Source organism: Trichogramma pretiosum, unplaced genomic scaffold, assembly GCF_000599845.2.
Source record: "Trichogramma pretiosum strain Unisexual culture from Peru unplaced genomic scaffold, Tpre_2.0 scaffold10, whole genome shotgun sequence".
Classification (NCBI taxonomy): Eukaryota; Metazoa; Arthropoda; class Insecta; order Hymenoptera; family Trichogrammatidae; genus Trichogramma; species Trichogramma pretiosum.
Genome location: NW_019641652.1, coordinates 1,208,789 through 1,224,723, shown reverse-complemented (window position 1 = coordinate 1,224,723; position 15,935 = coordinate 1,208,789). Strand labels below are relative to the sequence as shown.

Sequence of the window (15,935 nt, the reverse complement as noted above, 5' to 3'; positions counted from 1 at the left end):
CGTTCCTCAGCAGCACTTCCAGAACTTCATCTTGATCGAAGCGCAGAGCCAAGTGTAGCGATGAGTCACCGGTCTTGGATACAAGGCAATTGAGATCTAGCCCGAAATCGATATACCTTTTCACTGCCTCTACCCATCCAGCCTTGCAGGCCACGTGAAAGTGGTTATATCCGAACTCGTCGACGTAGTCCACGAAGCTCTCGTAAATCGAGAAGAGGTCCTCGACTGATTTCCAATCAGTGATGTTCACCGCAAGATGTATCGGGGTAGTGCGACGTGACCATGGCTTGCCGTCTTTACCGACTTCGGGTTTGACTTTGTAGCCGCTGCGAGCCACAAATTTGACGAATTTTACGGCATTTTGTTTTTCTTCGCGGCTGGACCGGTAGTTGCTCAAGAGTCTTATGCAATCCGAGAGAAGGCACTCCATCTGCTCGGGACGAAAAATTTCCTGGATATTTGGAAGCTGGCACGTTTCATCCTCGAATAAAGGATGAAACTGACTCATCAGTTGCCGTCGCTCTTTCTCGATCATCCAATCAATCCGTTGTCCCATAATTTCTACTTTTTTCAAGCAATTTTGATTATTGTGAGCCATCGTTCGGATAAATCACACACACACACACACACACACAAACACAGTCGCTAATACTTCAAGATTTTTTTTTGTCAAATAAAACCACGTGGTGCTGTTAGAGCGGTTAGCTGGTTAGAGCGGTATATATTCGTTCTTTACGCTGCCACGTTCACGGTCAAACTGATTTTAGAATGTATATAGAACACGTATTACGTGGGCGGGAGTAAAAAATTAGACCGTAGCACCAACTGCGCATGTCTCGTTAGATCAAACGCGTACCTACTAAATACGGTTTTGTTACCGTTCCAACGCCGTTTACCGATTTAAAAAATTCGCAAGATTCGCTGAGATACAGCTGTTTTTGCACGGTGCATTTTTGAGCTTAAATTCGGCTTCGCTGGTTTTTTAATGAATAGAGCTAGCTCAGAATTATTGAATTTTAAGCTTAAAAAATGCATCGTACAAAAACAGCTGTACCTCAGCGAATCTTGCGAATTTTTTAAATCGGTAAACGGCGTTGGAAAGGTAACAAAAAAACCTATCAGATATTTTCATGCAATTTTTTTCATGAGTGATTATACTCAGCCATTTTCTTGAAGAAACGAATATAATTTTTCATTTTTCCATTTATTTAATATCGTTTTTTGGGATAAAGTTGTATTTTTCTGTATTAAAATAATTTCAAAGTGTATACTAATTTATACCATTGGATTCGTCATAAAAAATCCTAAATTTTGGTAGTGTCAAAAAATTTTCGAGCCATGTTCACATTTCGGAATGATAAATATTCGGAATTATGAATATTCGGAATGTGTAAAATTCGGATTGTTTGAAAATTGGAATATTGAAAACGGAACATGAAAAATTCGGAAAAACAAAATTTCGGAATAAAAAAATTTCGGAAAAATTAAAATTCGGAATCCACAAAATTGTTAGTGGGAAATTTTATGATCTATATTTTCCACTAATAATTTTGTGCATTCCGAATTTTAATTTTTCCGAAATTTTTTTATTCCGAAATTTTGTTTTTCCGAATTTTTCATGTTCCGTTTTCAATTTTCCAATTTTCAAACATTCCGAATTTTACACATTCCGAATATTCATAATTCCGAATTTTACACATTCCGAATATTCATAATTCCGAATATTTATCATTCCGAAATGTGAACATGGCTCAAATTTTCTAGATTTTTTTTTATTCATTTGCCGCTCGCTCGAAAATGAACTTTGCAGAATTTGCAAAAAAAAAACAATCGAAAAAGTGTATTTTTTTGAATGAAATTGTGCTCCTAGGTCAAAATTGACTACGGCATTCGATTCTGGAGACAAAAACACATAAGAAAATGTATTGTCAAGATTATTTTTACACTCTAAACAGAGTTTGAAATAAATCGAATGATACCCCGATTTTGCTTCTTTTCTGGAGCACGTTTTTAAATTTCAAAAATCCATCGACACCATCTAAAATCATTTTTTTGAGTTTTAGTTTACGGGAAAATTCATTTTAAACCTCAAACTTTCTGATTCCGATGGATCCCCCGAGATACAAAAAATTTTTGAAAAAGTGGACCACCCTAATGAAAGGCCGTACATGGACCACGCGGAACTTCGGGTCGGAGAGTGGGATAATATAACTATACTAATTTCTTCGTCTCACGCTGCCTAGCGGCAAACTTAGAAACTGCTTATAACTACTCATGTTGAGTGTTCGGAAGAAGTATACGTGACCCCCCTGTGCTATAGTTTCAAAGGTTCGTTCTGAATGTTACGAGAAGTGGGGTGCATTTTGCAAAGACGTAAAACGCCAGAAAATGCGAAAAAAGAAAAAATATAACTCGCAAAGCATACGAAGAAGACTCGCACAAATGGCTGTATCTCAGTAAAAATCTAAAAATTTTGAAAAATACTATGACAAAGAGCGAAAAAATCATACCCAAAAATACAATAAAAATCCTATTTTTTAAGCCTTCTTCGAGCCCTTAAATTATCAAAAAATCAGTCTCGATAATTTATCTATATACCAATGAAAGTGCACTGTATTATCTATCTCGTTTCATCAAATAATCGTGTTTCCTCGAGCATTACACTTGTTGGCTTTCACTTTTCGTTTGTATTGTATAAAAAAGCAGATTGCAGCGTATTATATAGTTGGCGCGCTCTCGGATCGGCATGCACCCGACATTTGTGCACCAAGAGGTGTATATTATTTTATGTATAAAGCTATTATGTATATTTCGGCGGATCTCGTATATACTTACCCGAACGAAAGAAATCGGCGAGCCTCGCGTCGCCGCGTGTGCCGCAATGGAAAACATCGACCCTCTCTCTCTCTTTCTGCTCTCTGCTGTGCGACGTTCACTTTGTCTTTCTCCTCTCGCGCACGTGGTCTCTCGAGTGCCACACATTGTCATGTAATAACTGTATATAAGGATGAACGAGTAAGAAATACATACTGCACCTTCGTTTACCGATCGGAGCGCGAGGGTTCACCGCGGCATGGGTCTCCTTTGAAATTTTTTCGCCTTCTCTCTTGAAATTTTTGCAGCGCGCGCGCATATCTTCGAGAGGCGAACTACTATACGTGTTTCGGATGAACCTGATGTGCAGCACGTTCGAATTAGATGACGCAAATAAAAGTGACTTCGCGTGTATCGTGTGCTCAGTGCAGCGTGCACTCGCTTCGATCGGAGGACTTTTACTTCAAATACGTGTTATTGCGAGGCGCGCATTGTATTTGTACAACGAAGGAGGCGACGAGGGCACGGCAGATGATCATCTTTGTCCTTTTGACTCGAATCGACGAGAGAGAGAGAGAGTGAGAGCAGCGTATAGAGGTCCAAGTATAATTCCGACGATAACTTTGAATTCAATCGATACGCGTGGCGGCTATGTAATTTAAAAGTCGCGTAATGAATTTATCGCGTGTGCACGACCTTGTACTAGTCAGGTCATTTATTTTTACATAAGAAAATCAGAAATCGAGATTAATCGTTGTTACTCGAGTCGAGAGAAAATCGTTTTGAGATTAACATTAAAAAGTATAGACGTTATCCTTTTCTTTACGATCGATTTATACGTTGTTGTTGCTTTTTTTTTCAATCGACGAGCGAATCGTATAACATTTTTTTCTTCAATGTCAACAGTGAAAATGGTGTCCAATTAGTACGTTTACGTACAAAATTTATGGGAAAAATATGGAAAATGATGGGTTTCATTCAAGCACGTAAACCATTGCAGTGTTATTTTTTTTTTGTTCAATTCTTTATTTATTTTAACCTCTTAAAGTCTATAAATTTTAAGTTATATAATATATGTATCAAACAGCATAGGTGTCATCAAATTAAATAGCTCTATACACTTATATTCATACATGTTGTATACATATACACATGTATACATATAAATATACTCATTAAGTTTCAACTAAAAAAAAAAATAAATAAAAAAATAAAAATAAATGTATAAACAATAGAATAAATAAATCATACCTCAAGGTAATCATGCGACGTGTTACAAAAGATGTTGAGACAGCGTGAATAATTTTCATAATATAGTAATCATTGAATTGATTTAGCGCTAGTTTTATTGGTTTTCCAATTATAAATTGTTCTCTTTGACAATAAAAATTGTTGAAATTTTTTTTTAATGTACTCGCGTAATACACATATGTCATAATTATAATTATTATATTGTTTCTCGGTCCAGCCACGCGTCTCTCGACGGATCGCGAGGCTACCGAATGTAAAAAGTGTCCATTGGCCGACACGAATGAGTATAGAAATGAAAAAAAAAAAAATTTGGTTGGAAAATTTCAATAATATATTCCGTAGCTTCGCGATCCTATAGACGGTAGGACCAATACAATCGCCTGCCACGTTTGGGCAAGGGACCAGCAATTGCGGTCCAACAGCGATAATAAAGCTGTGATTGGCTGAAACAATATGTATAGAATGACACGCGTTGATCAAAGTACCTTTATTTTTATTTTTAATTTAATTTTTTTTTCATAAAACGATCTGATCAAAATGTTTAAAAAATGTCACCAAAAAGCTGGATGGATGTGATTACGCGATCTTAAAAGTTCATAAATGAACGAATAATCAAAGCGTGCCATAATTTTTATTATATTGTATTATTTTATCATAAATTCGATTCAAGAGCCTTATACCACAGTTTATATTGCAGTAATATTGCCATCTCATTCTATGAGACAACAGCTGAATAAGGTAGTTATTCTTTTTTTTTGTTCTCTATATCATCATGTGCCTTTGAATAAATAACTATTCAAAGAAAATCTTTTGATTATATTACTTCTTGTCAAATGGCAAACTGTATGCTTGCGCACCGATATATCATGGTGATTGTAGTAGCAAAACTATTAATAGTAAAAATCAAAAACAGTCGATCACAGAGAAAACTATGAGTTTTGTTCTTCAAGCGTATGGAATTTAATTTAGATCATTAATTTTACTTCGATTCGAAATTTTCATTAAAAACGTACGAGTGAACGAGCATAGTCTGCATCATTTTAGCAATATTTCCGTTGTATTTTTTGGTTGCAGTTTTTCCTTCAGCCTATTTAATATATGTAAACAATGTAGGGTATAATACGTACAGTTTCAAAACAGCGCGTACCGACGTTTTCTTTATTTGCTTTCGACGTTGTCGACTTAGTGAGAGCCCAGAACACATTGCTTGTGCCTTTTTATTTTCGTCGCCATTCATTCTAACACTGACATTATTATTATTATGTATTTTCAAGCCAATTTCATAATTTCAATATATATTTTATAAAGTAGCATCAACCATAAAAGAAGTGAAACTCGTCTCGATCGAGCCATAGGAAGAAGAGCATAAAGTGTATGAATTGTACTCGACTAAAGTTGAAAGCCAATTATCGTTGAAACAACGTCAATCATTGGAAAAGGAGTCACTTTCGCGATTTTCTCATTTGCAAACGTATATATCCTGGTGTCTCTAGGGTTATAAGCGCGAGAATCGAAAAGGAGGGAAGACAACGAATGCACGCGCACGAGTAAAAAGTCACGTGTGTGGTGACTATGTCAATAGTCACTTTTCTTTGTATTATACGTTTTTTTAACTTATAATTTATTATGCCCGTCTCGCTTTCAAGTGAGTATGAAAAGAGTCTAGTTAAACACTCTCGTGCTTATGTCGATTAATACATTCGATTCGTATGAGTTGCGACTATAGTTTTTTTCTTGCACCGAGAATATCTATCGAGATTCATTTTAAATTTTTTTTTATCAAATACGATGCATATATTTGGATTACGTTTTGAATAGTTAGAATTATAAGGTTAATATTCTAATGCACATAAATATTATGTGACATCGGTCTATAAACAATTTCGAATTCTTTACTCATTGTACATATCGACAATTGTACTATAACTACTGAAGTTATCTAATTCATGAATTTTTATAAATACAACACATATAAAGCAAAACTATGCGAGAACAAATATGTGCTTGTAACAATATCTCAACTAGACACAAGCTAGTTTTAAAAATTGAGTTCATTTGTTGTGTTACGATGAACGCAGAGTAATTATTATTTATATTTCAACAACTGAATAAAACAACAAGTGCTTGGTTTTCGGCACTTCGAAATTCGATAAAAAATGTTAACGGAAATAAAAAGAAAAAAAATCATTCAGTTAATATTGATTCCTTTACACTGTACAGATACAATTTAATGAGGGTAACAATATATTTATACATATTTGTTATAGATATATAATTCATTCATAATTACGTATAATTACAACAAAAACGTTCGCTTATCATCGAACGTATACGTGAGTTGATTCGCTAAAAAGTCACCCATTGGATTATTATTTTTAAGTATGTACAGAACACACTCGCGGTGAACGATGCACCACAATTCACCCGATAAAATAAAAATAATACAAAGAGAAAAGTTAAAAAAAAAGAAAAAGAAAAAATTACAAGAGTGAACGTGTAAAAAGAAAAGGTATACAACTCGATGAACGAACTCGGTGCAAGCATTAAATGTAACCAATCCAATATTTACTACGCTTTAATGATTAAATATATATATATTGACAAAAAAGTGAAATAGTTAATTGGAAAAAAAATCGATCAACGAACTAACCTGCAAGTTGTTTATCTATATATGTACATTAGTGGAGCAACGTGAGAAGTTAAAACAATTTACACGTCACTTGTTCAATACACGCACTAAGGACGATGCACTCTATCGACCCCACAGTTATTTTATAAATCGTCAAGTCGAACACTCGAGAGCCGAGTAAATATATTCGTATATAATCATTTACATACTGATCATTATTATTAATTATTTATAGTATTACTCAACAGTCACGATCGCGATTCGAAAAACAGTAATCACACACGTAATGCTCTTCTATCGTCAAAGTTAATTCAAGTAATATTATTATTTATATAGTACGTTATATATATAAGCGATTAATAATCATTAATTCATGATATATTATATTTAAAAGTAAAACAATGAGTATTTGCTAACTTCTGTGTTTCTTGGCTGGCAATCGCTGCTCTGCTTAGTGGTTCTGTACCAAGGTCGATAGACAAGGGGGTATTTGAGCACACGTTGATGAATTCCATGTTTTCGATGACCTCACAACAATAGTAGTTCATTTACATTAAAATATATTTATTGCAGGTCTCGTTTCTTTCTTGTTTCTTTTCTCTCTCTCTCGCTCGCTCTATATTCACTCTCATTCCGTCGTCTCGTGGATGTGAATCGTGCGAACAGCCCCCGGGTAAAAAAATGAGAAACAAACTCATTTCACTTTTTTTTCTTCACACTTTGTTATCGTCGTCGTTGTCATCGTTATCATCCTCGTCGTCGTCGTCACGCAAATTGACTAAAAAGCTTCGAGAGGCGCATGTTCAATGTTTCGTTTTTTCTCGCTGAATATTTTTTCCCTTTCTTTTTTTGTTTGTTGCTTCGTCTCTTTAGGGTCTAGCCCAGAGCACCAAATGCACGGGGGCTGGCGGAGCCACGACAGGCGGCCCAGGATCGGCGGCAAGCACTCTCATGGCTGCGGCTGCCGCGGGTGGCGATCATCTGAAACGTGGATGCATCATGGGCGCCAGCATCGGCCCGCCGGGGAAGCCCATCGGATTGGCCGCGGCTGCAGCTGCGAATGCCGGATGCATCGCGCCCGGTGGCAGGCCTCCTATCATACCTGAAAACACACGCAAACTCGGATCAGTTTTCGCTCGGAGCAATGCGAATCTTTCGACTTTCTTTTCCTTATTCTTTTCGATTTAAAACAAATTACTCGTTTTTTTTTTTTTCATCGCGAAACTGTTAAATATTTCATGTCAAAATAATTGATCATTTTTTCTTTCCTGCTTTAAATTACTCATTATTTTGATAATAATCAATTGCAGCCATTCGACTGAATATTGTGTGCATCGATATATGAATTATGCACGCACTCGTTCATCAGTCGAGGAGGCAAATCTCGCTGAAAACGCACATCTCGCTGCTCACACAGACAAATATAATAATAATATAGATTTTTCAAAGAGGCGTGAAAAAAATTCTGCTTGTGATGGAATATATATAAAAAAAGGTTCATTGATCCAAAAAAACTACTGATTGGCACCTATTCGTGCGCTAAACAGCAAAGTGTCGAGGTACAAAAAAAACTGTTTACTTACAGAATCTTTTACAGCCTCAGAGATATCACTCTCGTAGCAAAAGTATAATTAAAATACTTCAGAGGTGCACTCTGCTTTTTTTTTTCTCTCAATTTCGTGTAATTATGTATGTATTGACAGTGTGAGTGTACTAATTGAATCAATTTTTTTTTAATATACTTACGTAACGTGATAACACCGACGAAACTATTTTTATGGTTTCGCAAGTGTTTACCAACGTTTGGATTTATTAAGAAAAAAAGTTCGCGTGACAGCCGATTTTAGGCATTCATTTTCACTTTATTCAAAATTCTATGCTGAATTTTTTAAGACAAAAATCATGAACTCAATGATAAAATATAAAAAGATTGCTAACAGTACCTTTCTACCATAATCATTATGATGGTTGTAAAGAAAACCAAAAGAACAACTAATTATAGAAAATCTATTATACCAATAACCATTGAAAAAAGCATAGAACCCGGCAAAAACTTCACTCGTTCGTGATTTTTTTTCAAAAATCAAAGTGTCTGACATGCATGACGAAATTATCTGTGCTTGTATTCGAAAAAAGATCAGAAAAACACCACCATAACAAAGTACACAGATTACAACAACAAAAAAGTAACACGGAAAATATAATTGGAAATTCAAATAAGAGCTACTGTACACACGCAAAAATCACACAAAAATGTTCCCAACACCCGACGCATATATAACAGAGAGAAAAGTCAATCCATCGGCTGTCACGCGTACATTTTTTTTTCATCCCTTTCTCATCGTACCTCGAACTTGTTTTTTGTTTACTTTGATTCGCACAAAGTACGTATAGCTATTGATAATAGAATAAAATTCTAAAGGCATTACACAGTATAGAGACCGAGCACAATAGTATAGTGGGTCGTGTTTCGACGAGACAAAGTTTTGTCGGCTAAAAATTTACAGAGCAGAAGCAAGAGCGCAAAACTTGGCCTCGATTCAAACTCGGCTTCATCAATATTTCATGATATATATATTTTTCTGTGCAAAAATTCGACGCGATCAACAGAAAAAAGGTAGTAATAGTAGTATTAGGAGTAGTATTTGTAGAGGTAGTAATATTAATATAGTAGTAGTATTTAAGTAGTAAGAGAAGAGATAAAGTTATGGAAAAAATTTGTTGTTAAATATTTTTTCCATCCGGTTAGTATAAATGGCAAGTATATAACAGTATATTCAAATTAAATTAAAAAAAAAAAGAGCAATATGAGTAAAAAATAAATCTAAGTAGGATAATAGTACTTGGTATAACGTGAATTCATTTACTTACTGTCGTTCGGCTCGACTTATCTAAAAAATCTTTGATATTTGTGAGAGACACAGAAGCTATTATCAAATCAATATTAGACCTTATGGTAATTAACTGTAAAACCTTTTTTTGTTCAAATCATAAAAATAAATAACGTGCGTGAAAAAAAAAGTCAATAATGATGTTTTTTTTACTTAAATAATACGTCACAAGTAGATTGTTATTTTATTCACATTGAGTGTGCGTCATTTGATGTTGCAAATTTTTTTTCACGAAAAGTACCGTGTGAGTTAGAAAATTCGCTGGTTTTTTTTTTCATTCAAATACATAAGGCATAAGCATTTGATGTATTAATAAAATTAAGTGAGCCAACATTTGCAATATAATATTTTGTGTGTAATTGTTTTAGTGTAGCTACTTCAGTCAACTTATGTTTAATATTAGTATTAGTCATGACATAAATAAGCTTTCTACATTCATTGCTTTTTCTATTAAAAAAACTCATCCCCTTTCAAAGATATTTATGAATATCACCTAATACCTAGAGTAGGCTATTATAATTGATAACCTAACTCTTAAAAGAAATCATACAAAGATGAATATGAAATACTTAAAGCAAAATAAAAAATCTCTACTTACAAAAATTTTGTTTTTATCGTATTTGTATTTATGACCTACTCGAGTGATTTTCAACAAAACATGATCTTGTGTGAGAGTGCAATTTATTAAAATAATTGCCACCCTCTGTCAAAATCCATTGCCATTGGTCCAAGACCACGATGCAAATTTCCAGACGTTAAGTGGCCATGAGATGACCAAGAAGAAAAAAAATTAGTTACAACATAAAAAGCTTGAACGCAATATATATCTCTACTAGTTTTTAACAGTTAGATAAAAGTGATTTTTGTTCAGTAAATAATTAATGTACTTGCCAAATGCCTGTTCTAACAGTCAATTATGTCTTCGGATAAAGAAAGGTTATCGCTGTATCTAAATATATATAGATTTATAAATTTTTATATATACAAAAAGAAAAGTTTCAAGTGCCATGTATATATTAATTATAATGGAAAACGCAAGACTTGGTAACAAAAACAAATATGCAGCACAAAGACGGTCAATTTCATGAAAAAATGTGCATCGATTCTCCGAAAGAAAATCAACAGCATGAACAATAGACTAACAGAAACCTCATGAAAGAAAATCATACAAAAACAATAACAATTTATCATTAATATAGTAATGGAGCTTTACCGTGCCCAAAGAAAGCGCTCACCACTACTACTTTATATATATAGATCACAACACCAGGAATTTCAAGCTACCAGTTAAATTTTCAGACAAAAATGAATACAAAGATTACAGGTTATACATACCAAAAATAAATTCATTGAAAATAAAAATGATCAAACAATGTATGTTAAATGAGTGATACAAAACAATATAAAAAATTAAAAAGTAATTAAAAAGAGCAAAAAAAAAAAAACCAAATGGGTGATCGAGCATCTGTTGCACTTGAATTTATCATCAAAATTACGTACAGTAGCAAATTTTAGTAATAATAAAACTATATAGTAAGCAACCTGGTAGATAGATGATTGGAGCAGAAAAGTATTGATTAATAATCAGCTGCTCGACACAATTAAAACAAAGTAAGAACTGAGCTTTTAATAAACATGGCAAACAAGAAATTATGTTTGTGAACTCTCACGATGTATATAAATAGCAATAATCAACAATGGTGTAATGAGACAGGTGATTTAGAAGTATAATGGAATTAAATATAATAGTTGAATAATAAAAAAAAGATATACATAGGCCATTTCACCGCATGCTAAGTTGCTAAGGACCAACCTTGTTGAACTTGTCTAAAACACGAGTTTTAGTAACCAGAGACCGGATTTGCGGTTTGAGACACTCATCGATGAGTGACAGGGTATCCTGCAAACGCACCGTTATATATCGTCAAAACGTTTGTTTGTTTGTTTTTTTAAGTGACTCAAAAAACCACGTACGCGTTTGTGTTATTCAATTAATTCTGTCACTTATTCAATTCTTCAAACGCGCTGGGAAAATGTTCATGTCAAAGGCATTGACATTTTACCGTCTAAGAGATGCGTCATCGAACCCTTCTCCATCTTTCGACTGAAGAAGGGTTGGACTTGAGATCGTAAAGGTAGAAATAAAAATGTGCAGCTTGTTTTGAAGCTATCAAGACCGACTCGAAAGTAATGTATAAAATACTGTGTATATATAGTGAAAGTCGTTCTTTGAACGATGTAGACACAATCGCGTAAAGAAAAAGAGTAATATAGCAATATAAACAATCATATAATATGCACAGTAGTATATAATAAAAAAATACGAGCTTATTATATCAAAAGTATATAAGTGAGAGTATATAAGGGTAATCGAGAGGACGACGAACATGGATTATATATCATATTATACAATGAAAATCGTGTGATAATCGTTGTCATATTTTCCATCATTTTTTTTTGTTTTAAAATTTTTCAAAAATTGAAGAATCAAATTGTAATGATCGAAAGAGTTAGGGCGACGGTAATAAACGTTTTTTTTTTTTTTTCGTTTTTGTCTTTTAATCGTAGCAGAATCGAGGAGACTTACCTGGTGGCAGGCCCATGGGGGGCGGACGCATCATGTTACCTCCATGAATGAGGGCAGGTGCGGCCAGGGTCATCGTGGGCCTCATGAGCGGCGCCATGAGCGCGACCGAGCTCACGGGCATCGTCATCTGGGTGGATACTTGTGGCATCGCCATGACCTGTGGCCTGGGGAAGCGCTGCTGCTGTTGCTGCTGCTGCTGCTGCTGCAGCGCACTGAGTGCAGCCTGCTGGCGATGCTGCTGATCTTGGAAAGCCGCCACCGCCGCCGCCGCCTGCTGCTGCTGTTGCTGCTGGTGGGCGTGTTGCTGCGCCTGCTGCTGGGCCTGGTGAATGGCCGCGCTCGTCATTGCCGCGGCCGTCGACGTTGTTATCGTCTGAGGCCCGCTCGAGCAATTGTTCTGATCGTCCTTTCGGCGCTGATATTTCGGCAATCTCGCTCGTATTTCCTCCTGTAATATCAAAATCACTGTTAGCGAATCCAATTCAATATGATTATGGCAAAAATTGAACAATTATTCGTAACGTTTCCGACTGCAGGCTTAATTATACCAAAATGTTGTGTAGATAATTGGTTCTAATTTTTTTGTGGCCCAGTAACAACAATTTCAGTACAATACATTTTATCATGAAATTCTTACCTATGTGACAATAGCAAGAAAACTTATGAAAAAGAAAAGAGTGGAGAGCTAGAATTTATGTTGAAATCCACATCATTCATATCAAGTTGTAAACAAGCTTCATGAACAAAGATGAATGGAACATTCGATGAAAGCGATATCAAATCAATGGTATACTTTTACACCTAATTCAAGCCTTCATACGTTCTATTTTGCACATGATTTACTTTTCTACTTTTATCTGATTAAGCATATGACAATTTAAGCTTACAAAAGTATCCTGCAGTAGATGCAATGCGTTCAAGAGAAAATTTCCATGTTAATCATCAATATTACACAAGTTCAATTATAAGTGTTATCCCTTGTTAATCATGAGATAACATTTTCTAGCTTACTACAATCAAGTTTATTCTTCTGATTTTAATATTCTAACTATAAAATAATTTTATCAATTTTTAAACACATGGTATTTCATCGATATTATTTATAGCACTAAGATATACTCTCCGAATTTTTCAATAGTTGTCTTTTACTTGGAATGTTTAACAAAAGTTTAGAATTACTGCATCAAGAAAATATTTTACATTATATATCATGAGAAAAAACTGCATATTTACCAAACTAAGATCTTCAGCAGGATGAATTATTTTACTTGTAGCACTCGTGGTGGCTATCATTGCAACTTTATCACCAACAGAAGCATTCTGATCAATATTGCTATACGCAGGGAAAGTTGGTTTCACAGGACCAATTGAACTTCCCGCCATAGATGTAATAGGCTTGAAATCAGCTCCTAGTGGAGCAGAAGCTGTAGATGCTGCAGATGAAACAGCTGTAGCACTTGGGAATAGTGGCCTTGTAGGACCGCTTGGTGGCATACCTGGGGGAGGCATTCCAGGTACCATCCTAAAATATTTTAAAATAATTGTTTAATTCTCAAGAACTTTATTTTTACTAATAATGATAAGTCAAACCAACTTACCCGTGGCCCATAAAGCCTCCCATGTGTTGCATCATACCGGGCATTCCTGGAAACTGCATTCCAGGATGTCCAGACATCATATTAGGAGGCATAGAGCCAGGAGCTGTCCCTAAAAGACCTTCAGGTTTAATCTTCTTAGGAGCAGGCTCATCTTCACCAGAACTGGGAGAACCGGCTCTACCATTTCTTTGTTTTTCATGATCTTTCAAATCATTTGCTGGAATACCCTCCATACCATAAATCTCTACCTCAATATTACTTCGATTGGGTAGAGCATTGGGGACTTTGTCAATTGTTTCTTTGTGAACCTTGAATGACATTGGAAAATCAATTTTTATCCTTTGAATTTTTAAATGCTCAACAAATCGCCATAGTTTTGAGTATATTTACCTGCATGCAATGTATACTCAAGCCAGGTCCTGTATAGAGCTTTTTGTGACAAATATGACACTTAAAGTGTTTAGCTTTTTGGTGCTGAATAAGAATTTTTTCGTCATCAAATTCTCTGTTGCAATACCTGTATTAAATTTTTAATTAAGGAAAAATAGATTCATCAAGTAGACTTGATAGTCGTGACTCCAACCCTTGAATCGAACCTCGAGAGACCCATTTAATCTCCCAGATGCATAGCATTAACGTAACGAGGCATGCCTACATAACTCATTGGCTTTTAAAATTCTATACGTCAATGAAAGAGAAGCACGAGCTGTAAAGGCTTTCATTAAAACGTTCACCGACTCTGTACTCTCTCATATCCCCTCCATGTACTTAATTTTTCACTCGCTTAATCTCCAATCTTTTTATCTACCCCGTTCGCTCGCTCGCTCGCGCGCGTGCGAGCGAGAGCGAAAGCAGATCTCCACGTACCTATATATTCATTACAATATGTTTACAAATTCTTTCGGAGTCGCGCGTGAAAGTTACAACTAGTCGACATTCTTGCACGAGCGGAGAGATACATGCCCCCAAAGATATATATACTAAAGCCTCGCGTCATACAAAATTTGCAGCGTCCAAGTTCCCTTTTTTCTATCGTATAAGCGACGATATATATATACACGTTATATATATAATGTAATCCGCGATACTCTATATGCATATATATACACCTCTACTATCTCCGTCTCCCTCCGTCTCGCGCCGTGCTAAATCTAGGAAAAATCGATTGTGTCTGCCTTTGCCGAGACTCGTCGGGGGCAAACGAGTGTACGCGCCCTCGCGTGTAATAATGCACATACATAGCGTGCATTCGATGCACCAACACTTACACATACAAACACACAAGCGTATACAATAGCTCGGCGTATGTATGCGTACGATTCTCACAGAGAGAGACGCACACGCGCGCGAGCGTGCCAAAATGAAACTTATAGCCTCTAATAATGGATTAGCCACACCACCACGTAGATACACAATACATATCGAGTCGTCGTCGTCGTCGTCGTTTCGTTATGTAAATTAAAAACGATGCGCTGCCGAGGGTTTTGTCACTCGATGTTATTATTATTCGTTGTTTTTTTTTCGTTGTTCGATCAGAAAAAGGATACCAGCACCATGGCCTCGACTGCTTCTTCTTCTTGCGACCCATCTTGTCTCTGTGTGTCGTGTGTTATTTAACGTTCAGTAGCTCCGCGGAGATAGAGGAGCCTCTCGAGCACCAAAAACTCTCTGTCTGTCTGTATACTCGATGACACGACGACGAGCCAAAAAAAAAAAATGACAAGGCCCTGTGTGCGCGATACGTGTGCTGCTGCTGGCTGCACCGTTGACTCGCGCGATGTGCCACACAACAATTATATTATATAGGTGCTACACACTCGGGAGGCTCGAAGAACCGCGATGCAAAGCACACACCACCGTCTGCGGAATGAGAGGCACAGCAGGCACCACCAGCACAGGCACACAGTCACAGTGCAATGTTGTAATGTATATATGTCGTAGTTGCGCCCAGCAAAATGTCCGCTACTTTGATACACGCACACTCATGCACACAAGCACTTACACACTTATTCGCGACTCGGAGTCGCGCTTGTGTATTAATATCCTATGCGCAGCGTAGCCAACTTATAAACTGAGACACGCCGGCGCGCCTGCGGCAAGTTGGCATTTCTGGATGAGTTTTTGTTGAGAATTTTACTTTTTCTTCGCAAATAATCGTAACGTTT

The 15,935-nt window shown here is 36.0% G+C and overlaps 1 protein-coding gene across 1 annotated transcript; it reads right to left on the bottom strand.

Moving 5' to 3' along the window:
• Positions 1–6,257: 6,257 nt before the first annotated feature.
• On the bottom strand, positions 6,258–15,358 carry LOC106656439 (BUB3-interacting and GLEBS motif-containing protein ZNF207). Its single transcript, XM_014377409.2, has 6 exons — positions 15,318–15,358; positions 14,161–14,287; positions 13,771–14,078; positions 13,406–13,694; positions 12,173–12,620; positions 6,258–7,796 (listed from the first exon to the last, which is right to left on the bottom strand). Exons 1-6 carry the CDS (start codon positions 15,356–15,358, stop codon positions 7,672–7,674), a joined length of 1,338 nt encoding a protein of 445 aa, XP_014232895.1. The 3' UTR covers positions 6,258–7,671.
• Between the last annotated feature and the right edge of the window lie 577 nt (positions 15,359–15,935).